This window comes from Meriones unguiculatus, chromosome 9 (assembly GCF_030254825.1).
Source record: "Meriones unguiculatus strain TT.TT164.6M chromosome 9, Bangor_MerUng_6.1, whole genome shotgun sequence".
Classification (NCBI taxonomy): domain Eukaryota; kingdom Metazoa; phylum Chordata; class Mammalia; order Rodentia; family Muridae; genus Meriones; species Meriones unguiculatus.
The window spans coordinates 525,776-552,984 of NC_083357.1; the positions used below are offsets into that span (position 1 = coordinate 525,776).

The 27,209-nt window shown below is 45.7% G+C and overlaps 1 protein-coding gene and 1 long non-coding RNA gene across 5 annotated transcripts in view; one reads left to right on the forward strand and one right to left on the reverse strand.

The window, feature by feature from the left end:
• The first annotated feature begins 326 nt into the window (after nt 1–326).
• On the forward strand, nt 327–26,935 carry LOC132656400 (uncharacterized). Its single transcript, XR_009594131.1, has 4 exons — nt 327–506; nt 2,198–2,301; nt 4,142–4,329; nt 25,559–26,935. It is a non-coding gene; the product is annotated as an uncharacterized LOC132656400 (long non-coding RNA).
• Nucleotides 21,884–27,209, reverse strand: part of Fermt2 (FERM domain containing kindlin 2) — a 75,441-nt gene continuing 70,115 nt past the window's right edge. For 2 of the 4 annotated variants that reach the window (XM_021643337.2, XM_021643335.2), the window contains 4 exons: nt 25,543–25,563; nt 24,886–25,010; nt 24,527–24,668; nt 21,884–23,122 (listed from right to left, as the gene is read on the reverse strand). In XM_021643337.2, coding sequence (XP_021499012.1) covers nt 22,949–23,122; nt 24,527–24,668; nt 24,886–25,010; nt 25,543–25,563 — 462 coding nt within the window. In that variant the 3' untranslated portion in view covers nt 21,884–22,948. The remainder of the gene's footprint in view (nt 23,123–24,526; nt 24,669–24,885; nt 25,011–25,542; nt 25,564–27,209) is intronic. The other 2 variants (XM_021643338.2, XM_021643336.2) reach the window with 1 other exon arrangement.

The following is a 27,209-nucleotide window of genomic DNA, read 5'->3' on the forward strand; positions in this document are numbered from 1 at the left end:
GTTTCTGGTTCTTTTAAACACATGACCCTAATCCTACCACTGTTTATGCGCTAAAGTACGGCAGAAGCGTGGGGTCTCTGCAAACACCACGCAAGCAGAGTGTCGATCTGAGTGAGGTAAGAAGGACGTCTTGTTTCAACACAGCTCAGTAGCTGGTGTTGGTTCAAACGTCAAGAGTCGGGTTCTGGGAAGTTTATTTTAGGCATATCAGGCACAGCACAATTTGGGAAAAAAAAAGTTTCCTGTTGAAAATTAACTCAAGCCTGTGTATACAACAAAGTTTAAGCCACAATTACATTGAAACTCTTTTTAAAGTGCATGTGACCTCTTCCATAACGAGGGAGACAGTTGCTGTGCTGTGGCACTTGGGAGGCAGAGACAGGTGGGTCTTTGTGAGTTTGAGGCCAGCCTGATCTTCAGAGCAAGTTCTGAGACAGCCAGGCTACACAGAGAAACAACTCTGTCTAAAAAAAAATGATTCCATTGACCAAGAAACAACGCTCAAGGTAAGGGTCTAGGAAGAATGACTGAAATAAACATGAGTCTGGGGTGGGGCAGGCGTGGCTTAGCCACTTGGAAAGTCCATGTGGTGACTGAGAAATAACCCTCAAGGTAACGGTGTGAGGAGGAAGAGTGGGATAAACGTAAGCGTCTGGAGGAGCCAGCTGTGGCCTGGCCCTACCAATAGCACAGGTCATCAGGCTGTTAGCTCCATCCATTCCCAGCCTTTTGGGTGGAAAACAGACTATACAAGTCTTCCTCTAAAGAGACAACCCCACGCACTTAACATTTCTGTTTCCCTAGTGCTTATCCTCATCTGTGAACACAAGTACCTTGTGCCCTCTAGGCAGAAGGGACGAGCTGTGGCTTCTGAGATTGGGCTATACAGGCACTGGGGTCTTCTTTCACCCTCTCTAGTGTATTATCCACTCTGGTGGAAGCTAGAAGCCTTACATGGAAACACGTGGGAAGTGATGGCTTTTCGCTAAGGGCCATTTTGGAACCACGGCCTCCCAGGCTCCACCACGGGAGCAGCCCCTTTAGAATGGACTCCTCACCTCAGTGCTGCCTTCAAGTGACAGCAGCTCCAGCCTGGACTTACCTTAGGAGGGACCCTAAGCAACTTACCTGGCTAAGTTTCTCACAGGTTCCTGACTCAAATTAACCTAGAAGACAGGAAATGTTGGCTACCAAGTTTTGAGGTAATTTATTTTGCAGCACTCGGCAAGCAGTGCGTGGCAGGGACACTTTAAATCGTGTTTCTAAGCTCACATGACTCAATGTTAGAATTTTGAGGTGGCATAAAGAGACAGAAGGCAGAAAGACAGCACAGTCTGACCTCCACAGATGGAACTGTGTTTATCAATTTACACAGCAGGGGGCAGCCTCTCTACCATGGAAAATTAGGGTCTTCTGGGGATAAAGTTGGCTGGGACTCTTTACAGGGGCAGGAAAGGGGCTTGGAAATGGGGAATTTGCAGTGGTAGGGGTTACAGTCCATCCTTGCTGAAAATGTTTGCGGAAGATGAGACAGACTACCCTTCCTGGGCTAACTGTACTATCAGAATTCTGTTTCGCAGCTAAGGCACAAAGTTGAAATGGGAATCCAGGCCCTCAAACTCCAGAGTTCCCACATCTGTGACCCCACCTGGGAGAGTGGTCCTCTTCCTCTGTGGAAACCATGAATGTATTATGCATACATCCATGTGCAGCATCTTTTGTACACATGTTACACCTTAAACCTGACAGTGACTGGGAGCCACTTCAGAAAAGGCCCAGCTGGAAAAGGCTACATCGGAGCAATGTCCGACTTCAAGGGTAATCCACATGGCATGGAGAGGCCTTGCACTAAGTCATAGAATAGAAAGGGTTAGACGAGCTCAAGAAATAGTTCCAAGTAGGATTTAGGTGATTTTGTGGCCGCTTTAGTATTTGTGGTGTTGGCTGTGACAGTTAAGGTCACTGGCAGGACTTTCAGAACAGTGTGGATTGTGACTATCATGGCGGTGGAGAGGGAGGGAGGGTCATAACAGTTTTATGGTACAGCTGAGAGGACTTTGAAACAGTCAAGACACATCTAAAGCATGGACTCCCAGCTTCCCTGGACAGCTTGCAGAGGCGGAGCTGAGGAGGGGTTTGAAAGACATCTGTCATTCTCTTGTGGCTGGTGATATCATGACATTGTCTCTCCTCCTAGAGAGGTGTGTGCCGGGAGAGATGGAGACGTTTCTCAAAGGAGGACTGGAAAATCCTAACCTTGAGGTGTGATGGGCAAAGAGAAGCCAGAGAAAGGAGGGCCAGGTAAGATGGCATTAGTAGGGCTGAGGGGGAAAGAGACTCAGGGAGTGTCACTCAAGAATCAGAAGTGGACTCCAAAGCTGAACAACTCCTTGAAATCTGCCCGAATTCCAGACTTGAAAGACATGCAGTGGAAACCCATCGCTGCTGTGCACTGAGGTAACTAGCACCACAGCCCAGTCTCAAAAGATCTCCTTGTTTAAATCCAGCACACACTTAGCATTTAGCAGCTGGCTGGCGAGATGGCTAAGCAGGTAAATACTTCCCAGCAAGCCTGAGGACCTGAGTTCAATCCCTGGAACCAACATGGCACAAGGAGAGGACCTCTGACCTCTGCACTCTGTGCTGGTCCCCACGCACATAATAAAATGGAAGTTTAGCAATGACTAGGCACATAATAAATGATCATTGAATGAGCAAATACTTTCAAATAAGTCACAGGGTAGCACAAGTGTTTTTGTTTTTGTTTTTTAATTTATGCATTGCAAACACAAGTCATGAGTCCCTTTCACTATTTCCATTGCCTCAGATTAAAAAAAAAATTGCGATGTCCCCAGTGGTGCGACAAATTTTTGCCTGCCCTTTGGAAGAGCTGTTAATATTGACGAAGTAGAATCCAGGGGCTTATGGCTCCAAAATATTTCCTATCCTTCTAAGATGGAGTTTAAAACTGCAGTTTGAGGTGCACTGGGCTTCAGCAGCGGTCTTCAATGAAGCATCTTTCAACTCCAGCTGTTCTGCAGCAATTTCCTGTCCATCTGGGGCCATTATTTTCAAAACTTGTATTCAAATAGAATGGGACCATGTCAGCACCTACCTTTCCTGCTAATTAGCTGTGGGGATTAGAATCTCTTCTTTTTTTTTTTTTTTAAATTTATTTATTATGTATACAGTGTTCTGCCTGGATGCCAGAAGAGGGCACCAGATCTCATTATAGATGGCTGTGAGCCACCATGTGGTTGCTGGGAATTGAACTCAGGACCTCTAGGGAGAGCAGACAACTCTCTTAACCTCTGAGCCATCTCTCCAGCCCTAGAATCTCTTCTTAAATTATGCTTGAATCATCAATGAAGAAAGCCATGGTGAAGCCATAAAATAATAGGTCACCAGTAAAGTTTCAAAGGTCTCAAAACTTTTACTCCGGAAAAAAATATTAACGAAACTGAATTAATGTGGCAATTGTCTTCAAAGCAAAAGTTTCCCTCATATTTAAATAATTAAGACAATTAGACAACTGTAAACCAGGCTTTCATGTCTGTGGTTCTTTCTAGTTGGAAGGTTCTGTTGTAAACTGAATTTGTTAGTCAAGGATGCTCATTTGAGTAGGGCATGAAGCTGCAGACAATGTCGCCTGCTCAGGGCCTTCCTTAGGGCCTCGTTCTAATAGTCTCAGACAGGATTTTTTGGTTGGTTTTTTTTTTTTTAAGTGATAAAAGAATTAAAAGAATTAATTGGTTTCATCTGGAAGAACCTTGCTCTCCCTCCTCTTTAGGGAAGCCTCACCCTTAAATCCCACCCACTCCCTTGGCCCAACCATGTTCTTTTCTGAGTCTTCTCACCTGCTGTGCCCCCTGTGCTCATCCCTTGGCAAGGAGGTTTTCATTCCGGCCATTTTATGTGGTTCTGTGGTTATTTCCTGGTGCCTTCTTAAGGCAGAACAGAAGGCTGGCTCCGTTTCACACAGTGCCTTCCCTAGCCTCCCAGGGGTTCATTTTCCCTGTCCCTTCGGCTCAGCTAAGGTGCTCAACTAGTTAAAAACTAGTCACTGGTCATGGTGTTGCTTTGAAGGTATTTTAGTCATAACATTTAACTCAGTAGAAACTGAGTAAAGCTTTTACGACAGGTGGGCCTCATCCAGTGAAAGCCAGACCTGGAGAACCGAGGGTCTCCGCTCCGAAGTGGAAGGCTCCTACTTAAAACTGCAATGCAGGCACTTGACCTGTGAACTCTGACTCTGAGGTAGCATCAGCTCTTCTTTGACTCTCCAGCCTGTTCAGAGTTCAGACTCCCAAACTCTCACTATTACATGAGGTAAGTGCCCCAAATTACCACTCTGTGTGTGTGTGTGTGTGTGTGTGAGAGAGAGAGAGAGAGAGAGAGAGAGAGAATAACTGAGCTACCTCCGTTAGACCTTAGAGGAAGCTACCATGTAGTCAAAGCAAACGTGATCATGCAGTCTCTCTCTCACACACACATACACAGGTTTTCTGAGCCTTTTGAAAGCATACATGAAAACCGTTTTTCTTCAGATGCTGCGGTCTGTATTTCTCAAGGATGGAGATAGTCTAGCAGTTCACAGACTGAATTTAACATTGACCAAACACATTTACTTCAGGATCCATGTTCCAATGGGAGCTATTACTGTGCTTTTTTAAAAGCATTTTAGTTTTCTTTAATAAAGGGTTAGGTTGCCCTGCCTTCCTAATCTGGAATTCCCTCTTTGCCTTTGTTTTTCTCTAATGATGTACACCATGGGTTCTGACACATGGGCTTAGTTTAAAGCTTGTCTTCGTAAAGCTTAGATTTGTAGTAAACCGGTAAAAGCTGTGGCTCTCTTCCTAGGCCCTCTCTGTCCCCATTCACAGCCCTGGGTGTGAAGTGTGCTCTCAGAATACGTCACTTAGCCAGCTGTAGGTTTAACCTTGTCCTCGTGGCTCCTGATCTAAGCCGTGCTCTTTGCCCTGGGCACAATGGGTAGGCACCTCAACCTTCCTTTCTGAAATTCTGTAAGGAACCGCTTATAATGAGTTAGGCATGGTCTTGGAAATTAGAACCATATCTGTTTTTCTCTTAATTTGTAACATAAAATCTAAGAGCACGAGTTAAAAAATAGTTAATGAGAAGTAACTGAAGTTACTGGGCACAGGCTTTCCATACATGTTCTTGTAAGCATTATTTAATATATTTTGTAAAAAACAAAAATGCAATCAGGGTAGATTTACCCACATCAAGCTTTGGTGTTTTTTTTTTTTTTTTTTTAAGAAAGAGGAACAATTGATCAAATGCTACCAAATTACTCTTCATCTGAAAATAGCATTGGATGGAGAAGTCCTATTAGGTGTACAAGGATGGACTGGGACCAAAGACTCCCATGGTGTCACAGATGTAGCCAAGGAGATGACATCTTCATTTGGAAATGCTTTATTATGAGTGTCAGACAGTCTGGTTAAAATGATTTGTCAGAGATTTTTTTTTTTTTTTTTTTGGTCCAGAAATGGAAACCCTGCAGCATAGTATGGGTAGCATGGTCATTTTGGCTGACTCTTGTGACGGGGGTTCCTGTAGATGAGACTGGAGAAGGTTCGCCACAGTGCAGGGACGTGTCTCAGGTAGTAGCAGAAAAAGCACGGTTAAGGGCATTTCTGAACTGACTCTGCCTGTGTGAGTGAGTGTGTGTGTGTGTGTGTGTGTGTGTGTGTGTGTGAGTGTGAGAGAATGTGAATATGTGTGCTGTATGTGAGTATATGTGAGTGTGTTTGTGTGTGTGTGAGTATGTGTGGGTGGGTGTGAATGTGATATGTATGTGAGTATCTGTGTGCTTGAGGGTGTGGGGGGGAGCAAATGAGTGGCGTGTGTGTGTGTGTGTGTGTGTGTGTGTATGTGTATGTGTATGTGTGTTGGGGATCAATCCAGGGCTTTGTTCTAGGCAAGGCTCCCCTACTGAGCGATACCCCAGCCTGAGTTATTTAAAACCATTTTCTTGGGAACAATGAAAAGAACTTAGTTCTTTAGAACAGAAGAGGAGTGAATTCTAAGTTAACAGCTAATAGTGAAGGGCATAGATATTTAGTGATTACTAATCAAAAATTTCCAGAAACCAATACTCCCTTTGTGGAAAAAAAAAAAAAAAAAGACTTGTGCGTTGGGCTGGGGGTGTCACTCAGAAAACAGTGAAACAATTGCTTCTTAGAGGCTCATGTGGCCGGTGTGTGTCTACCCAGAACTTGGGAAGGAGCGGCAGGAGGATGAGGAGTTAAAGGCTAGCCTTGACTGCAGAAGGGCCTGTCTCAGAAAACAAAACAAAATGGAGAAAAGGCCGCCTGAAAAGCTAAAAGCGTTCTTACTTTAGAAACACTAGTTGTGGGCCTGATCAAAGCCAGGAAGTTACTAATAAGGCCTATGAAGACAAATGGCAGTTACCCCCGAGGCAGCACCTTGTCTGGAAACCGAGACAGCCTGAGGCCAAAGGGTCTGCTGCGGGGACACGCAGCGCGCAGCGCTCCGGCATCTCTGATGAGCCAAAGGTCTCCAGGCACGTGCCACTACCCAGCATACTGCAGGTGAGGTGTCACGGCAGTGGTGAGCAGCTCACTTCCGTCGGTGAGAGCCACTCACCCGCCCGTGGCCTCAAGAGAAGAAACCGTTTCCCTTTGAATGAGGCTGTAGAAACTAGTAGAGTGCCAGGGAGAGGACATGGCTGGCTTTTTTCTTCCTAGCTCTGCAAGTGGTTTTCTACCTCTTAATTTACCTGGAATTCAGAGAAACTGTTTCTCACTTCCTTCCAAAGCCGCAGCCTCTGCAGTGAGTCACGCAGATGTGACCCAGCTGCCAGGGCGTTTTCTCAGCTAAGCACAGAAGGGTTGCCTAGCATCCGTGCCATCTGCAACATCAGCAGCTGCCCGATTTCTCAGAGCAGGTCTAGACGACACCCAGGGCTATGGCCCCCAAACCAAGGCATAGTGTCCGGCAGAGTGGGAGGAATGAGGAGAACTATGTCTGACGTGTTTCCTGTTTCACAAGAGTAGCAGGATTGTGAGTGTGTGCGCCTCTCGAGAGTGCATTGCCAAACCATGGTCGCTAAGCTTTTGACCTGTGTCTCCACTGACATGTCAATCCGTTTTGAGTTGGTATTTTATGAACAGTATGAAGTAGGCGTCCAGTTTCATTCTACTGCACGAAGATAGCCAGGTTTCTAGCACCGTTTGTGGAAAAGATTGTCTTTCTTGGTGGCAAATGTTCGTGGAACCTTCACTGATCATTAAAACAATGATTTTATTTGAGAAAAAGAAACTGATAAGTTAGAATTACATCTTGTTTTCTAGATTGCCTTTAGAAATTCGGTAGATTTTTAAAATTTATGCGTCCATCACAGTTTTTCTCAAGGGACAACGAGAGTAACAGTTTTATCTGTCACAAAGGTTATCAGCCTATGAAAGGGAAAGCATCGGCTCAGGACTCCCAAGACCAAATTCTCAGACCAACTTTTCAGCACAAAGGAGATTTATCTGTCCCAGAGGGACAGAGGACAGGGATAAGGGACAAAGGCAAACCATAGAGAAAGAGGGATGAGAGGAGGGGAAAAAAAGGAGAGGTGAGAGGTTAAGGGAGACGGGAAAGGGTATTTGTTCTGGAGGAAACAGAACAGAGGACCACCTATGGACAGAGAGGAGACAGACATGGGACATAGGAAAATGGGGGAACTCCATGTGAGGATGAGGTGTTTGATTTTAATTGGGCATGTTAATTAGGTGAGCCAAAGAGGGCTTCGATTGCTGGACTTGAATACTTTGGTGGCTGGACCTCGGTAGTCAGCCTCAGGAGGAGAAAGTGAACACATAAGGGACGAGACCTTGAGGGCTAGCTTTAGGAGTGGGATCTATGGTTCAGCGAGGCAGAGGGTGCAGGGATAAGGATAAGGGCAAGGCCGGCCAGAGCCAAGCTCACCACACCCAAGCTCGCCAGAGTCCCTTCAGCCCTGGTCCTTCGAAGGGTGTGCTGGGCTTGAGTATGTCTCCCACTGGGTGCCCTAAGTGTTGAGGTGTTGAGGTGCTAAGACCGTTAAGATGTGGAGCCTCAGGGGAAGCCTCGAGTCTTTAGGGCCTGCCTGGAAAGGGAGAGAGGGTTGCCTTCAGAGAACTAGCCTGGCTCCCAGCAGCCTCTTTGGCATCTCCTTGATCTCCTCTCCCACCTGCACTCTCACTATTGTGACACCACCCACCAAGGGGACCTTACCAACGCTGAGCTCAACCCCCAGAACTGTGAGCTGACTAAACCTCTTTTTAAATAAAGCTAGCCAGCCTCAGCTGTTTAGTTATAAGGGTAGAAAACTAACATTTTCTTCTCTTAGATTAGTAGCCGACATTTGTAGTTTCCCTCTCTTAACATATTCCTCCAGAATGCCAGTGTAAGCAGGAGGAATAAAAAGCATTTTAACTCACAAGCCCGTGAGTTCATTTTCAGCACCGCTTTCCTGGAGTTAATCAGCTAGTAGGAGAATTTTGCCTTTAACTCTCCTCTTACCTCCCCACCACCACCTTTTTTTCTTTTGAGACAGAGTCTTATGTCTTTCTAGCTGGGTTCAAACTTGTTATGTAGCCAACATTGGCCTTGAACTTCTGGGTCCTCCTGCCTCTACTTCCCAAGGCCTAGGATTCTAAACGTAACTGGACTGGTGTCATGTGCTGCTGAGGTCATCCAGGACCTGGAGCATGCTGGGAAAGCACACTACCAACTGTGCCATGTCCCTACCTTCTTTCTGTTTCTGAGAAAGGCTCTCCCTGGGTTGCCCAGGCTGATTCAACTGGTCTCTCTGCCTCTGCCTCGGCCTCTGCCTCTGTTGCTGTCATTTGTCTTTAACTTTATTAAGTAATGTGGAGAAGTGGACAGATGGGAAGAAATTCTGCTTTAGGGACAAGTCCCATATTCCACGGAGGGCAGAGCAGGGTGTGGTGCCTCTCTGGTCACCCTGAGGCAGCAAGTACCTCTGACAGACCCAGGAGAGAAGACTAAGCCCCAGGACAGGAAGTAGGGGAGTCTAAAGATAGTGTCTGCACACAGCTGTACCAGGGAGAGGTCCTGGGAGTGAGTGTAATAATCCCGAGACGTCCTTGGGGCCCGCCCTTTTGTGTTTATTTTTATGCTGCTCAGGCATCAGTGCTGGCTTTTCTAGGCCAAGCAACTGTTAGGCATCATCCAAACAGTCTGACTTTTAGGGGAAACATGAAAAGACCATAGTGGTAAAAACCTCTAATTTGTTTTTCTTCCTGTGACTCTCACATCTACCTCTAACACACACATGTACAGGAACAATTCTGTTTTATGGAAGGGTGAGTTGCCATGATTTTATAACCTAATTAAATTAATTAATACCTCTTTCGCTCTGTGGCTGGGGACTCGCTTTGTAGTCAGGCTGGCTTACAACTTACAGAGCCTCCCAAGTTCTGTGACCGAAGATGTCAGCTAAATAACAGACATTTGTTTATTTGTTGTTTGTTTGAGACGGGGTCTCTCCACACAGCCATGGCTGTCCTAGACTAGAACTCTTTATGATCAGGCCAGCCTAGAATTCACAGAGACCCACCTGTCTTTGCCTCCTAAGTGCTGGGATTAAAAGAGTGTGCCAATATACCCAGCTAAACAGCAGAAATTTAAAATGTAGATGAGTTACCAATATTGGAGCTAATACTTCAATTGCCCATTTATAGATTTCAAGAACAGGATGTCCTTAGAGTACCAAAGGATGGAATTTTGTCTTGAAAGCATCTCTAATACATAGAAGGAACAAAGTAGCTTTAAATTTTACTTTGGGGCCCATTGTGGTGGTACATGCAAGGAGGCCTAGCCCTTGAGAAGTAGCACAGATGGGTCAGGAGTTCAAGGGCATCCTCAGCCATGTAGTGAGTTCCAGGACAGCCTTGGCTACATGAGACTGTCTAAAAAAACAACAACAAACCCAACTAAGCAAGCAAGCAAACAAACAAACCTAAGAGCTTTTTTTTTTTTTTAATCTCTGAAGCTCCTTTTACTTGGGTTAATTCAGAATTTGTGTGTCATTAATATCTCATTAATCATTAATTTGGCCATGAGGGGCTCAGCTGTTAATACGTGTCAGTCTCCTACCACTGAGGACAAAAGGCCTCCCTTTGTTACATTCCTTTGGAGAACTCCATTTTACACAGCTAGTCTGCTTCTCTTGTTGGTCTCCACACTGTTTCAAAGGTTGACCTGAGGCATGGGTGCAAGATGCTGGAAACTGCTCAGCTAGCACTTGTTCACTAACAAACACATGACTGTCTCAGAAGGCAGGAGACACCGCCCCGTCATCACCAGGAAGCTTGGGTTTCCCTTTTCCATTGCTGTTTATTCAGTATCTTTTTTAAAAAAAATGTTGTCCAGTGCTTTGTGAACTCAAATCTTGTGAAATGATCCTCCCCTGAAGACTGTGTGGTCCTTCTCTTGACGAGATGGATTTGAAAGCCTACTGATCTGGGGAGAGGGCTAGGTGGCTAAAAGGACTTGGCGCACAAACGTGAGGGCTAGAATTTGGGTGCCCAAAAAGCCATGTAAATGCTGTGTGGGCTTAGAGGCCTGCATGTAATTCTATCCTTGGAAAGCAGAGATGGAGTCCTTGGAACAAGCTAGCTGGCAAAGTCAGCCATACTGGTGATCTCTGGGTGTGAAAAGACTCCTCACTGCAGGGTATCTCAGTAGTAGCCCAGGGTGAGGCCAGGGCCTGAAGAAGGGTGGATGTGAGAGCAGCCAGGGAGGAAGGAGTCAGGCCCAGGGCTGGAGTTTCACAGCCTGACTGACTGATAGTCTGGTGCTTCTTTATTTTTACAGAACCCAGCAGGCAGGAATAGATGCACATTGTTCCAAAACAGAGATTGTATCATTTTTGTTTCCAGACACGTGTTTTAACTTCCGCTTGGTCATAAGTTTAGTCATTATTGATAAACTATGACAGAACAGAATTATCTTTAACAATTAATCTCCCTCATCAATCCCACAACCCAACTTCTAACAATATTGCAGTTTCAAGGGCATATTTTGCCAAAGCGTGACAGCCTGTTCTCACACTGGAAGCTGTTGCAGTTTTAAGAACACTGGGCAGAAAGAAAATCTCTAATCCAGCCTGGGCAGATTGTCATGTCTCAAGCAGTGTAGCATCAGCTTTTAGTAGTCAGAGTGCTAACTGCCATTAGGCCCAAGAAAAATCTTAAAGTTGCTGCGGTTATTTCTGCCATAATACAGCATTTATATTTTATATAGCTATAGAATTTATTATATGTCTAATCTTGGTCTTTTTGTTTCTTCAGTTATATGACACCACAATGGTTTAAGAAAGGGAGGTCTTAATACTTTATTCTTTTATCATTTATCCACACCATCTTTGTCCCTCTGTAGTAGAAAGAGGATTTTAATTCGGTCTGCTGCCAGCTTTTCTAGCCTACTGAAGATTGTTTACTTTTTAAGTTCACTTTGTTCTGATTATCCTGTTCTGAGTAAGTGCAGGGGCAGATGTGCCCAGAGTGTCTTTGAGTCAGGGCCTCACAAGGAGATCTCTGGGATATTTACTTGAGTCACAGCCTCCAGGGCATAAGGAAGACATTCAAGGAGGCCCAGATAAGGATGTCTCCCTAAAAGCAGGAGTGGTTGTATGGTCAGGACATTCCTGGGGAAGCTTAGAGTCAGGAGTCCTAGGAGGAGGCATAAATGATTCATAAGAAAATTTCCATCAATATCCCCAAGTTGTACAAATAATAAAAGTCCTCTAAGCAGGCGACACGTAGAGATCAAGGCCAAAAGAGCGGGAGACTGCACCACAGCGAAGGCATCACCAGGCTCAGCTTTGCTGGAGCCTTGTCAGGCAGCCATGCTGGCTTTCTGACTTTTCACTGTTCCCAGTAGATATACCACTGCACCATTGACTAAGGTTGGACGGATTTCTGGTATTAGCCTCGAGCCTCCACATGTACAGTGTATAAACACTCACACACACACTTGAGGCCCACCCACAGAACCCATGTAAAAACTGCAGTTAAAAGGAATTTTGTTAAAGGAAGAAGGTAAGTCAATAGGAAAACAACTGCGTCTTCCACAAATAGTTCACACATATCTATTACTCACACATTAAAACCAAAAACCACCAGTGCCAGGTACGACAGCTCAAATGGCACAGCACTTGCCTAGTGTGCACACAGCCCTGGGTTCCACCCAGAGTACAGAGTGTGCCCGGTCTGGTGCCCTGCAAGCCCAGAACTCGGGAGGTAGAGGCAGGAGGATTAGAAGCTGAAGTGCTCCCTTAGCTACATTTGGAGTGGAGGCCAGCCTTGGCCTGATGAGCCTATAAACAACAACATCAACAAACCCACCCGAAGGGGAGCTCTGGTCACTCTTGCTGATTTGTGTTGATCTCAAAGTGTAGCCGTATACATTGGTTTGGTTTCTCCTTGTGAATTTGGAGGGGAGCACTGAGCATCTTTTTTAGCCATTGGTAACTGTAAAAAATAAAGTAAAATAAAATAAAATAAAATAAAATTTGTTCCTAAATGCCTTCAGGAAATCCTTTTGCTTAATTAGGGCATGGCTTTCTGATGCTTGGAAGATGGGTGTGATACTGTCCTGAGGGAGCTTTAGCTGGAAAAACATTAGAAAAGGGTTTGGAGTGGGCTCCCCCTTGAGACTTTAATATGAGAATAAATGTTTCCCTCCAGCTGAGAATGCCACTCTGTTTAGCTTCTGAGACAGGGTTTCTCTGTGCAGCCCTGGCTGTCCTCAAAATCCAGTTGCCTCTGCCTCCAGGGTGATGGGTTTAAAAGCTGCACAATCAGGTATGTGTCTTGTATCCCTGATCTCTCTAATACTTTAAACATGAACGGATGTTGGATTTTGTCAAATGCCTTTTCAGCATCTAAGGAGATGATCATGTGATTTTTCTCCTTCAGTTTATTATGTGGTGGATCACATTGACGGATTTCCATATATTGAACCACCCCTGCATGCCTGGGATAAAGCCTACTTGGTCGTAGTGGATGATGTCTTTGATGTGTTCTTGGATTCGGTTTGCTAGTATTTTGTTGAGTATTTTTGCATCAATGTTCATGAGGGAGATTAGCCTGAAATTCTCTTTCTTTGTTGGGTCTTTGTGAGATTTAGGTACCAAGGTGACTGTGGCTTCATAGAATGAGTTTGGTAGTGTTCCTTCTGTTTCTATCTTGTGGAATAGTTTGAAGAGAACTGGAGTTAGCTTTTCTTTGAAGCTCTGGTAGAATTCTGCGCTGAAACCATCTGGTCCTGGGCTTTTTTTGGATGGGAGACTTTTGATGACCACTTCTATTTCCTTAGGGGATATAGGACTATTTAATTGGTTTACCCGGTCTTGATTCAGCTTTGGCATGTAGAATCGATCAAGAAAATTGTCCATTTCATTTAGATTTTCAAATTCGGTGGCATATAGACTTTGGAAGTAAGACCTAATTATTGTTTGGATTTCTTCAGTGTCTGTGGTTATGTCCCCCCTTTCATTTCTGATTTTGTTGATTTGGATAGTTTCTCTCTGCCTTTTAGTTAGTTTGGCTAAGGGTTTGTCTATCTTGTTGATTTTCTCAAAGAACCAGCTCTTGGTTTCATTGATTCTTTGAATTGTTTTATTTGTTTCTAATATATTGATTTCAGCCCTGAGTTTGATTATTTCCAGCCATCTACTCCTCTTTTGTGTGCCTTATACCCATCAGAATGGCTAAGATCAAAAACTCAAGAGACAACACATGCTGGAGAGGTTGTGGAGAAAGGGGAACTCTCCTCCACTGCTGGTGGAAATGTAAACTTGTACAACCACTCTGGAAATCAATCTGGCGCTTTCTCAGACAACTAGGAATAGCGCTTCCTCAAGATCCAGCTATACCACTCCTAGGCATATGTCCAAAAGATTCTCAAGTACACAATAAGGACATTTGCTCAACCATGTTTGTAGCAGCCTTATTTGTAATAGCCAGAAGCTGGAAACAGCCCAGATGCCCTTCAGTGGAGGAATGGATGCACAAATTGTGGTATATCTACACAATGGAATATTATTCAGCAATAAAAAACAAGGAAATCATGAAAATTGCAGGTAAATGGTGGGATCTGGAAAAGATCATCCTGAGTGAGCTATCCCAGAAGCAGAAAGATACACATGGTATATACTTACTCATATAGACATATAATATAGGATAAACCTACTAAAATCTGTACACCTAAAGAAACTAATCAAGAGAGAGGACTCTTGCTAAAATGTTCAATTCCTATCCAGAAAGGCAAAGAGGCTGGACATCAGAAGAAGGAGAAAAGAGGGAACAAGTCAGGAGCCTGACACAGAGGACCTCTGAAAAGCTCTGCCCTGCAGACTATCAATGTAGATGCTGAGACTTATGACCAACCTTTGGGCAGAGTGCAGGGAATCTTAGGAAAGAAGTAGGACACAGCAAAATCTGGAGAGGACAGGAACTCCACAAGGAGAGCAAGAGAACCAAAAAATCTGAGCATAGGGATCTTTCCTGAGACTGATATTCCAACCAAGGACCATGCATGGAGATAACCTAAGACCCCTGCACAGATGTAGCTCATGGCAGTTCAGTGTCCAAGTGGGTTCCATTGTAATAGGAACAGGGACTGTCTCTGACAGGAACTGATTGGCCTGCTCTTTAATTACCGCCCCCTGAGGGGGAAACAGCATTACCAGGCCACAGAAGAAGACAATGCAGCCACTCCTGATGAGACCTAATTGACTAGGATCAGAAGGAAGGAAAAGAAGTCCCCCCCATCAGTGGACTTGGGGAGGGGCATGCATGCAGAGGGTGGAGGAAGGGAGGGATTGGGACGGGAGGAGGGAGAGAACCATGGGGGGGGATACAAAGTGAGTAAAATGTAATTAATAAAGAATTAAAAAAGCTGCACAATCCCTACTCCCCAGCCCCCACCCCCGCAGTGATATTGCCTTTTTGCATAAAACACATAACCGGATATTTCATGATCCCTAGGTTTTGTTTGCTTGTTTTTGTTTTTTTGTTTTTCCTTTTGTGATTTTTTTTTTTTTAAATTTTGAACTTATGTTTTCTGTTGGAAGCACCTGTCTCCAAAGAGCTCTAATCAGGCCGTTATTTAAATTGGCAAAACTTTCTGATTTCAAAACAGTAGCAGGGAGGGGAAGGCTAAGATTTTTGAATCTAAAAATAACAGAAAACAAAACAAAACAAAACAAAACCCTAGCGAAAAAAAAAGTATAAAGCTGTTCAAACTTGGGCCTGAAGGCCGCTTCCTCTGAGCCCTCCAGCCCCAGCTAGTTCTGGGACTCAGACCCAGCGCCCGGCACGCGCTCAGCAGCATGCAGCCCCAGCTCCGCGGTTCCAAGCAAATCACCGCGATGCTTTCTTTTGGCTCTGTCCTGGACTTGCATGGCCCCGGCGCTCTACTTTCAGGGTGGAGACTGAGTCGCTGGAGCTGCCTGCTGGGACACTTCCGGTTGTCAGTGAAGGCCTGAGAAGTCAGGAGCACAGATCCTGTCTAGTGACAGAGACCTTTTCCCTGCTTCTCCTACTTTTGGTTCTTTAGAGATTCTACATGGAATGTGCTAGTCAAGGCTGGCTTTGAAGACTTACTTATGGCAGTGGTCTTTCTCATTCCCTTCAGTCTCCCTAAGCGAAACGACACGCCTTGCTCTGGAAGAGCAGTTAGGCACATCTGCTCCGGGTCTAAGGTCTGCGAACCCTCCTCCTGTTGGCAGATTCCCACGAAGCGCTGTCTCCCTGCAGGCAGAGATCCCTTCCCTCTGCCCTCCCAAGGGATGTGCGGTGGGTGTGATGTCCCTCATTCTCAAAGGAGAGCATCTCTGAAAATGCAAGCTGGCTTTCCCACAGGTCGCCTGCTTCTGGAAGCCTCTGCTCGGGGCTCTTGTATGTCAGCCATGAAACCTTCCTGGCTGTTTGCTTCTGTGGTCCTCCGCGGCCTCTTAAAACCGCAGGCATTTAAGCTGACTTGAGTTACACAGCTGATGTTCACATGGACACAGGATTGACTGGCCTTGTTTCTCCAGGATGATTTTTTTTTTTTTAATGGCTCCGCTCCCAAGAATTCTGGCTTTCCCATCTGTACTTCAGAATCAGCTAAATTTAGCCTCATTTCAATAATTCAGATGTACCTCTTTACTTCCCATATTTTTTTTTCTTTTCTCAACCCTTCATTGAGGTTTTGAGGGCTATTTCTTGAGATTCTCCCTTTCCTGGGGGATGGGCGTTAGATTTTCTTGTTTCCTGCCATCTGGTCTCCAGGCCCTCCCTGCCGGCTTCCCCTCGGCCCTCGGTGTCCCCTTGGTCACACAGTTTTCCCAGGGCTATGCCTCGTGAGCACTTATCGCGTCCATCATAGCTGCAGTTAGTCATTAACAGCTGAGGCTGACAGGGTCAGCTCGCCCTTTCCTCTGAGCCCTGCAGGCTTCCACGGTTTCTCTCCTTGCTTTTTAGCCACCTTCAGCAGCAGTGACAGATTTTCGTCTGAATGCAGAGATCTCTGGGAGAATGAGCTGAGCTCTCTGGGAACAAAATGAACTAACTTTAGGAATCCATGACCTTCCTTAGAGATGGCACCCAATTAACTAGGTATCAAACAGTTCATTATTTTTGTCCCTTCTCATTCAGAAATCAGGGAGCCTAACCTATTGCCACCAACGGTACCCTGGGGTTTTCTGGGACAGAGCGGTTTGGCCCAGTTGCTCAAAATGTCAAGGAGCCAGGCTTCTAACCACACTTCATAGGCTTAGAAATTACTTTTGTTCAGGGATCAACATGACTTGACCTGAAGCCGTTTTTCGGGTTAGAGGAAATACCGTTGTTTGCCTAAACAAAACCAAACAGCACTTAAAAGGTCTGGACTCCACCACTGTCTTTAGTGAAGATGAAAGGAGACATCTGTCCAGTTTCCTTTGTAAAGATCTTCACAGTGAGAATTTGGGGCATGTGAAAGAGGTCAGGCTCCCAGCATGGGCCCCATCCACCATCCAGCTTTCGGGGGAGATCAGTTCCAGTTCCTGGCTCTGAGCAGAAGGCACTGTGTGGCTGCTGTCCCCCAGTCTGTGTAAGAGGCGGCAGGAAGAGGTGTGGAGCGATTTCGGCTTTGGCTTAGGTGGTTTCAGCAGATTTGACTTTCACAGTCCCTTAGGAAGAAGGCCGCCCTCTATGCTGAGGCAGGCTTTGAGCTTAATTTCCCAGTGGACTTGGCAGGGCTGTTCAAATGTCCTGTTGGTCTGTGACTATGGGGTCTCAAAAAAGCCTGTGAGTATGAGGCAGAGCCAGGTTAACTGGACCTCGGAGAACTGAACCCGACCTGGCTCAGAGCAGCCAGGTAGAGATTCACTTTTCACTGGGCAGCAGAGGCCACACTGGGAAAAGGCATCCAGGAGTGGAGTAGGTGCTGCGGAGAGCCACCCCTCCCTCTGGCCTTCAGCGACTTCGTGCTGACATCGTATGAAACATCGCAGCCCAGAACAATCTTTCAGAACAGTTTGGAGGCTGCCCAGATGGTGCAGAAGGGCAAGGTCCTTGGCACCTGAGCCTAACAAGCCGACTTAGATACCGGAATCCGTGTAAAGGGGGGAGGGGAGGGCCTTCATGGGCTAGCTCCTCCACCCTCAATAATAAAAAATAATAGAAGCACAGCTGGACCTCTACAATGACAGACATTTGCAACTTGTCATTGTTTCAAATTTTGAGATCCTCCATGTTTAAAAGCTAATCATATGTTTTCCACAGGCTAGAACATGGGATTCTTCATTCTGCTGTTATGCATGTTCCCAGGTCATTGCTGCTTTATACAGTGGGCTCCATTTTACTCTTTTTTCTTCTTCAGCGCTAGACCCTGAGCACAGGACTCTGCACAGGTGGGTTGGGGTGGAGTGTGGGACGTGGGAGAGACTCCCAGGGAGCCCAGGCTGGTCTTGAACTGACCTTGCTGCCTCTACCTCCCGGGTGACTGAGTTACAGAATTGCGCACAGGTCCCCCAGCGCTCTTTTCACTTCCTGACACAAGGCCTAATTAATTTGCTCAGGCTAGCCCTGAGACACTCTGCTTCAGCTGCTGGAGTAGATGGGATTACAGACCTGGGTTACCACACAGCTCTGCATGTCCTACAGGGGGTGTCCTGGGGGGCACGAGTGTGCATTTGGTCTCTCCAGATACCCAGTGGGACTCTGAGAGCCTCAGAAGTGCAGTGGAATCTTAGCAGATGGCAGCCCGTTTCTGGTGATGCTTACAGTTGGTAAATATCCCTGTTACTCCAGCAATGCTTGACACTGCCGGACCTTAACTATGTTACTAACATGCTAGGCTCTGGGGGCGTGGCTCAGTGGTAGAGCTTGTGTCTGACACACAGGGCCCTCTGGGGTGGTTCAGTTCTCAGCACTTCATACACAAAGTGCCCATTTTCCAGAATACTGTGAAGTTGGGCAGCTTTCATTTCAGGCTCTCTTGTGAAATGCCTCTCTCAGGGTGTTGTCCATTTCCTTTGGATTGGTCTGCGTGAGCACAGACATGCATGCTTGGCTGTTAATAGTCTGGGTACCCAGTCAATTATAGGTTACAAATACCTGCCACATTTCTGCTTCTGTTTGTTGCTTTCAGACAGGGTTTTGCTACGCAGCCCAAGCTGGCTTCAAACTCATCATCTTCCTGCCTCTCCAGTGTCCTCCTCTTCCAGTTCTGAGTTGTCTTCACTCAACAGTACTCTGCACAAGGTAACTAGCACCAGCTTGCGCTGTGTCTTGTCTGACGGCACTTTATGCCGATATTCTTTTACGCTCTCAGACCCTGAGAGCGTTCTGCTGTTCAAACCTGAGTCCTTGGCTCACCTGGATGACTGCATAACAGGATGAGGCTGCAGCCCAAGCTCTTTGGGGGAAAACTTCTGTGATGCTCTCAGAAACAAGTTGCTGTCCCTACAGACATGGTTCCAGTATCTCGACTCCAGCATTTCCATTATCTCTGCCAACACCATGCTTCGTTTGCGGGTTTTGTTTTTGTGGTGGTGGTTTGTTGAGTCAGGGTCTCACCGTGTAGCCTTGGAACTCACTACTGCATATCAGGCTGGCCTCTGCATGCAAGGTGTGCCCCACGGCACCCAGGGCTCGTTACAGACCTGAATGTTTTAAGTTAGGGCACAGCTTACTGAAGCGGGGTGGGTGGAGGTCACCACGGCATTTTCCTGTTTTATGCTTTGTTCCCAGTCCCCCATTGCCCTCCCTCAATAGGGCTCTATGCTACTTGGCAGAGCTTGCCCCTCCGCTGCTTGGTTCTTCTCGGGAGCATTTTGGCTCTTCTGAGTGTCCTGAGCGCTGAGTTTGTAATTAGGCAAAAAGCTGAGAGGTTGTGTAGCTATGAGTAGACTCAGGGTTGATGTGTTCACTTAATTTTACTTTTAAGTTTAGAAACCTGGAGATGGGAATTCTATACTCACAGAAATATTTTCTTATCATGTGTTTGCCACATTGATCCAGACATGGCTTTAAACTGGTTTGGTTCATTGTGCTGTTTGCAATCATAAATTTAATTACCATTGAACCTGGACCAGTTCCCAGAGCAGTATTATGAATAAGTCTGACCAGTGAAGCCACAGGAGACCATAATTAGATCTCATGAAATAATGGTCTCAGATTATTTTAAGTGCTTGTAATTTTTAGTAATACTTAGGCCTAAGCACAAACAAAAGGGAAACTCAACTGGAAGTGAATCCACTAAGAGAAAGGGGCACTTCACACACACACACACACACACACACACACACACACACACGCACGCACGCACGCTTAGCCTGGGAAACTTGATCCTGTTTAATTAAATGCAGCAGAGGAATCTGCAGTGGGGAGTAAGGTCACAGATAAGCCTCTGGCTTCTGTTTCCGGTTCTGGGTGGCTCTACAATCCCCTGAGAATCTCACTGCCCTCACCCTGATTTCCCATTTCCTGTTTAGTTTTCTCTCCCACCTCCCTCCATTCTTGAGCTGCCAAACCAAATCAGTTCAAACAGATAAAGCCTCAGTTAATTTGCTGAACAGCTCCAAGCTCCCAGGAAGAGACGCTTCTGGAACCGCTGTGTAAGGGCACTGGCTGTGCGTCTGCAGGTGAGCACTGGATCAGCTCCTATCGCACCAGCCTTTCCTGTCTGTGCTTGTAACACAGCCACCTCATGTGGCAACAGAGAGGAGCTGGTTCAGTGGCCACAGGGCATGGCAGAAAAGTGAGCCAGTGTTGGCGGTGGTGGTGCAGGCCTCACACTCTGACAGACAGTCCTGGCACATGACGACGTGAAGCAAAGGGACAGATTTAGAAAGCTCTCTCATGCTACGGACACTCCTGTTACGAGCGACTGAGTCCAGAAGTTGAAAACAGTATGTACTGTTGTGTTCACTATTGCTAGTGCCGATTTGAAAATATTAAGCTGTGTGTGGTGTCCATTAGCTAAGGGTCAGGGACCCAGGGTGGTCTCATCCTTCATCACTACTGATTTTAAAACCTTTTGATAAGGCATAAGCCGCAACTTAACAACACAAAACGAAACAGTCTGCCCTGTCTTTGCCCTCTGGATGTGTGTGACATTGGCGAGTCAGGAGTTGCCAATGTCTTTAAGGTTACAAAGAAAAACTGTACATTGCCACTGCTGCAGCTTCTGGCGGTCACTAGCCTGCTGACCGAGAATAACAAGATTTGGAAGGGGTTGGTTAGTGTCCTGCTTCTCCACCCCTTGTAAACCTGAATCACAGGAAACAGAAACGCAAATGCAGCTTTCTAGGGGGGTTGGGGGCTTCCTAGCCAGTGTTCTTGCAAAGAGCCTTTCTTGGTAGGGGCTGCTGCCCACAGGGTTCTTGGGGCTCACAAAGGCTTGCTTTCCACATGACCGGACAGAGGGCTGGGGACCTGGGTCTCAGTCCAGCTCTGGCAGTTCAGAGCCTGCTTGGCTCCAAGGAAACCTAAAGTCATTTATGGAAGAATAGCTACAAACTATAACATTTCTATAGGCGGACATAGATTTGAGATGTGAAGACTGGGTGCAGGGTTGGGGAATAATATGGCAATGGGGTGAAACTCCATTGAGCAGCCATTACCAACCCCCTCTTTGGGGAGGGATCAAACCTTTTCACAGGAGTCACCTAAGACCATGGAAAAACACCGATATTCACTATGACTCGTAACAGTAGCAATGAAAATAATTTTATGGTGGGGTCGCAGCACCAGGAGGACCTGTATCATAGGGTCGCAGCATTGGGAGGTTGAGAGCCACTCTAGACAATGTGGCCACCCAGAATGCTTAAGGACAGAGGGCAACCGTAGGTCACAGCCGAAAGCCGTGGAGGGCGGTGCCACACCAGGACTCCTGTGCAGCCTTACCACAGGTACAGTTTAAGGCTCTTGGTAAGTGACGATTGTCTTAACTTTTAAAAACAGGAAGTTTTTAAATCTGTCTACAGATTGTCTTAACTTTTAAAAACGGGAAGGCGCTCTTACATTCTGGATTGGGCCCACCAGGATGCAGGGGTGGAGGGGAAGAAGCCAGGAGGAGGTGAGCAGAGCTGTGTACTTGAAGAGGATGTCAAAGCCTCACAGGACATAGGACTGAGGAGGTGATGGCCCCACAGCGATGAGAGCTGTAAGGCTGTGAAATGGAAAAAGTAACAGGACGACAGGGCTGAGGAGGTGCACAATCAAGTCTGGAATCTAACTGAACACAGAAGGGGCCCCGGAGAGACAAAAGCACCTTATCTGGGACACAGCCTAGCAAGCCGACTCTTCTAATAACACAAGATGTAGGAAGGAGCGTTTAGAGATCAGAAGTACAAAAGAAAACGTTAAATAAAAGGTTTTGCTTTTATTTAAAATAAAATGCATTTATACAGTCATTAAATCATGGATTATTGGACAATACTGCTAAGTCCACCCCTCCCTGGCGCCCTTCAGGGCGGCTCGTGAGCTAGGGATTGTCTAACTAGCACCAATGCAGATGGAACAGCGCAACAGACTAGAACACAGCCGGTCCAGGCCGTAGAGTTAAGGGCATTATGGCAAGTCACGACCATCGTGAAGTCATTCTTCATTTAGCAGATACTGAAACTGCATATTAATTATATACTTTAAAAGCATTTAATTAATGCAAGGATGCTATATTTAAGTCATTTCCTAGTTGTGAATAGTTTTTAAAAAAAACTGTACAATTTTATAAAATTTGTGTTTGTACATTAGTTACAAATGCATACTTCATAGATCTTTACTTCATAGTGTAACACAAAGATTGCATATTTTAGGCAGATGGCGAATATGCTGGTGTTGTAATACAGTATGGTGTAAAATAAACACAAGACAAGGGACAACATGCTTACTCAAGGACAAAACCCACCCGAGCACAACAGGTTAACAGTGTTTCCTTCATGGTCAACATCATCAAACACCAAGCATCTACTGCAGACCCGATTTGTCCTGGGAGAGGGGATCAACTGGCTACCAGAAGTATGAGATTTTCAGAGAGGGCATCAAATTAAACACACATTAAACACATGCATTACACATGATAAATAGACTTCATATAGGTTACATATGCCCTGGTAACTTGGGAGTAGATGGCTTGTTTCTTAGGTTGGCTAGTGTCAATCAGCAACAGCCGTTTCCTGATTCACCCGCTACTTCAGCTTTTGATTTGTGGCCCTAAGGAATGTTCGGTATTCCACGGTCCACATACGGCCTCAAGGTAGGCGGCACATTAATAATCCTGCTTGTTAGTGCACATATTCTGGTAAGGCAGAAAGTTTTCATGATAAAATGATAAATTTCAAGCTCACTTTATTAAGCAGCATATAAGAAACAATAGCTTTAAAGTTAAATATTGTTATGGCTGTGGAGTTTCGTTACAGTTCTCCAATTCACACCCACCCACTGGTGAGTTTGTAGAACATCTCCTCATCTAAACTCTCATTCTGGTCTTTCGCGCGAGTTGAGAGAAATATGTAACCACCGATGAATTCATGCACCACCTTGCAGTCGACTTCGGTACAGATGAAGGACAACCGCACCTCATCTGCAAACTCCACAGTGACCTGGAACAAAGACAAGGAGCCATCAGCGTTGCCAGGGAGCTTCTGTGCTTCACGTCCCACCCATGAAACGCTGCCACTCCCCATCACTCCAGCAGGCACGTCCACAACAAGGACATTATTGTCCAAACAAAAAGACAAGGAGGTCATTCCTCCTCGCTCCTCCAGTCTGCACTCTCTCAAGGGGGTTAAGTCATTAGGTTCCTGAGTGGTCTCTCTCCAGGCCCCGGGAGAAAACCCACTTCCTGTGTTACATTTAACATTTGCTTCAGTGTTTAACCTGTAAGTATCACGCTTAAATATTTCAGAATGATGGGTTTTTCTGACAGCAAGTGATACACATACCCATTATATGCCAAGCCAGCCTACCAGTAAGACTGTTTATATATGATGTCTGCGTGACAAAGAAAAGGGCACCAGGCCACGCAGTGGTACCCGCACCAGGCTGTGGAGACCCCGGACAAGTGTTGAATGCCGAGCCTGCCACCAAGTGTGGGCATGGACAACAGGACCACAGGCTTCTCTGGAGTGTCCATTTGTGAGGTACAGCCACCTGCCTGTTGTAGAAGGCTGCGATGAGGCTTAGAGTGGAGAATAAATGTAAACACCTAGTGTCATGCCTGGTCCAGAACGGCAGAGCACATCACCTCTGACTGCTGCTATGAGAAGGCTCTTAGCTACTACAGAAAGACACCCCTAATTATGAAGCGGCAGGGTAGGTGAGAAATGAGGGACCAACCACGTGCTCTGTACTTTAACCCTAAAGACTATTCTTACTATGTATATTTAGACGGTCATCTGTAGCCCAGGCTGGTCTCTAACTCCTTGCATTTCTGCTCCTCCCAAGTGCTGAGCTTATGGGTGTGCTACACTAACCAGAACGCCAGGTAAACACTCGGCAAGTACCCAAGTGTCTGTGAGGCCAGGAGAGGATGTCAGGCTCCGATCCCCTGGAACTGGAGTCGCCCGGTTCTGAGCCTCATGTCGGTGCTAACAACTGAACCCAGGTCCGCTGGAAGAACAGCAAGGGCCCTCATCTGCTGAGCCACCTCTCCACTCCCCAGTTATTTATTAATTTACTTATTTGTAAACCCCATTTGGATGGGGTCTTAAAAGTTTGGTGTCTGTAGGTTGTAGCACAGGAGAACAGCTGCCTGGATTCCCTTGGCAGAAGGAAGGTCTTGCTTCATTGGGGAAGACTCAGTAGCCAGATACCCCAAATCAGCCCTAGCAGTTAATGGGAGTGTCAAACACCATCTCCAAACGGCCATCACATAATCCAGCCTTTAAAATCTGTAAGGCTCTCCCTTCTGTCTCATGTGCTGGGATGGAGTGCAGATCCACTGAGCTTCACCCTCAGCTCTCTCACTGAAACCACCACTTAGGGCGACACTAGCGCTGGCTCACCATCTTGATCTCCCAGTTGACATTCCACTGCTTCATGTTGCTGAACCGCCATGTTTTGATGGCGTCTCCCGTGCTTGCGTCCATCCTAATCAATCTGTTGTATGCAATTCCAATAAGTTCTTCTCTCTTGCCACCTTGGAATCTGTAATATCGAGGAAAACTACTCAGAATGGCGTAAGGGTTTTCCCTAACTCTAAAAAACAATTATTGTAAGTAAAGACAGAAATGAATCATGGTGAGTTGTTAATGAGAAAACACTATTTTTAAGTTCTGGTGTAGAAGAGGTTAGTGTGTCTAAGCAGATCTAAGTAAGCGAAGGGGACAAATTGAACACACACAGATCACGGCAGCACACTGACCTCGCAATGAAGTGCGTGATGCCGAACTCTGGCAGAGACTGCCAAGCTTGAATGAATCTCATCTTGGCTTCAACCAGACTCATCTGGGCTACATTCTGATGGGCTTCCAAGATTCTTGCTGTTATCTAAACATGATTTAAAGTTTTATTAAATAATTAGACATTGTATCTTTTGTGATAGGATCAAGATAAAAAGATCAAAAACTTAATTATGCGCTCCATAAAGTTATATTGAATTGGAATTAAAACGATCTAAGGCTTCATTTGGGGATTCCAATAAAGCAACAATGCTAATTTCAAGTTTTTATGTATCACACAAGAAGCATTACTGGGATTGTAGTGTATGGCTGCCAGGACTGAGAATGTTCTAAGTGAGCAAATACTGATGAGTGATAACAAAATAACACATTCAGATTGATGTACAGATGCTGGGTTCAAGTTCAGCAACAATATGCTAGGGTTCCGGTCCAGAAACCCGAACATGAAGAAACAGTGTCATCCATGTTTCTATGGCAATCAAAAAGAACCGAAATAATTCACCCATGTTCACTTTAGGATGACTTCTCCCATGGCGGGGTAAGGGATGGATGTAGGGGTGGTTACAATTATGGCTTCGCAATGTTTAAGTTCTTTCTCTTTGTAAATATGGTGAACTTACCAAATCTCTTATATAGCTTGGCTGTAGATGGCAATTCGAGGAAAGAAAAAGGAGGCAGAAAGGAAAAAAAAAAAAAAAAAAAGAGGCGATCAGGAAAACTGAAGCAAAGAAAGACAGTGGTGCCTGCAACCCAAAGTTCCAGCAGAAAACCATGCAGAAAAAAGGCCACCCAGGTGGAAACCAAAGTCAACACAAAAGAATGAGAATGGAAACGAGGAAGCAGCCGTTACTGTCCATTTGGAAAGAGAGGAAGCACCACACTGCAGCTGTGAATGTCACTCAGATTAAAGGTGGAAGCTCACAGAAGAAACCAAGAAGGGGCAAATCCCTCTTTCTCCCCTCCTGTGACAGCGCCTACAGTGGGGGCGCAAAGCTAATTATTTTAGTAGCAGAATAAATGTTACTAATCCAGGAGCCATTCCAGCTTTCTCAGATTTAGTCAGCTGACAGGGTGCATGCACTCTGTCCAGAAGGGAGCTAAGGCTGCACTGTTCCTTGTTGCACAAAAAGGCAGTGGGCCCTTTAATTACCATCTGCTTTTTGCATCCTTTTTCCTGGAAGGAGAAACAGAAGGCTGCCATACAGGTCCCTGGGAGCTGCGGCCACACATGCATTATATCTTTTTTGTTTGGGATGACAGGACAGTTGTTTTATTTACAGTTAAAAATCTGTATCATTCAAGGCAATGCCAGAAAGTTTAGCTAATGTATGCACAATCTGGGGAGGAAAAGCAGATTAAGTATGAGGGTATGCCCACGGGTGCTGTGCCCTGCAGGGTCACTTGCAGCAATTTGTGCCTGTGAGCGCTCAGCAGGGACCCGCGTAGCACTGCGAAGGCCTGATCTTCAGGGAACAAGCCCCAGAGGCTACTCAGAGAAAGGAGGGCTGGCTGCAAAGGAGTGTGTATTTACTCAGTAAGACTAAAGCCCCAGCGTGTCCTTCCCTGAAGTCCACACACTGCTTTCTTGTTCCCAAAGACAGAACAGGATTTTACGTCACATTTTTGTCTACATCTCAGACAGAAAACTATCATCTAAGATGCCTGACACCAGATAGGGAAATATCAACCCGCTAAGGCTTGCGATCATCTGAAGGCAAATGAGTTCATTTTTGGAAACTGGTCTCTGCATACAGTTCTTCAGTAAGAGGGTCAGCGCCTCCTTCCCCTCCCTTTCCAGCTTCTCTGCATTCCACAGGGCTCCCCAGGGCGGCACTTCCGCCATTCCTTACCACTTACTCCCACAGCCTAGGACTGGGGGAAGAAACAATGTCCCTGTCTCTGACACAGCCTCTGAACTGTACAGACAGACCATTCCTGATTAAAGTTCTCAACATTTCTGCGGAAAGTGAAACTGTTTCAGACTTGTTTAATAAAGCTATGTTTAAAATGAAAGACAGAGATGTTCTGTTTGGACTTTAATGTTTTAAAATTATTCCTGAAAGGTAAAAACAAAACTTGGTAAAAACGATTTGTTTATTTTAGAGGTCTTCTCTGCTCCCCCCACTCTGAATCTTTCCTTTTATGGTGTGCTCTTCAGTGTAGAGAATCCTAGGGGCTGCAAAGGACCTTTCATGATGCATCAAAGAGCCATTTTCCTGAATAGCAAACCTTTTATGGTACTAATTTCCAGGACAGGGATTCTAAAGAGAGTGGACAAAGGCAGTGA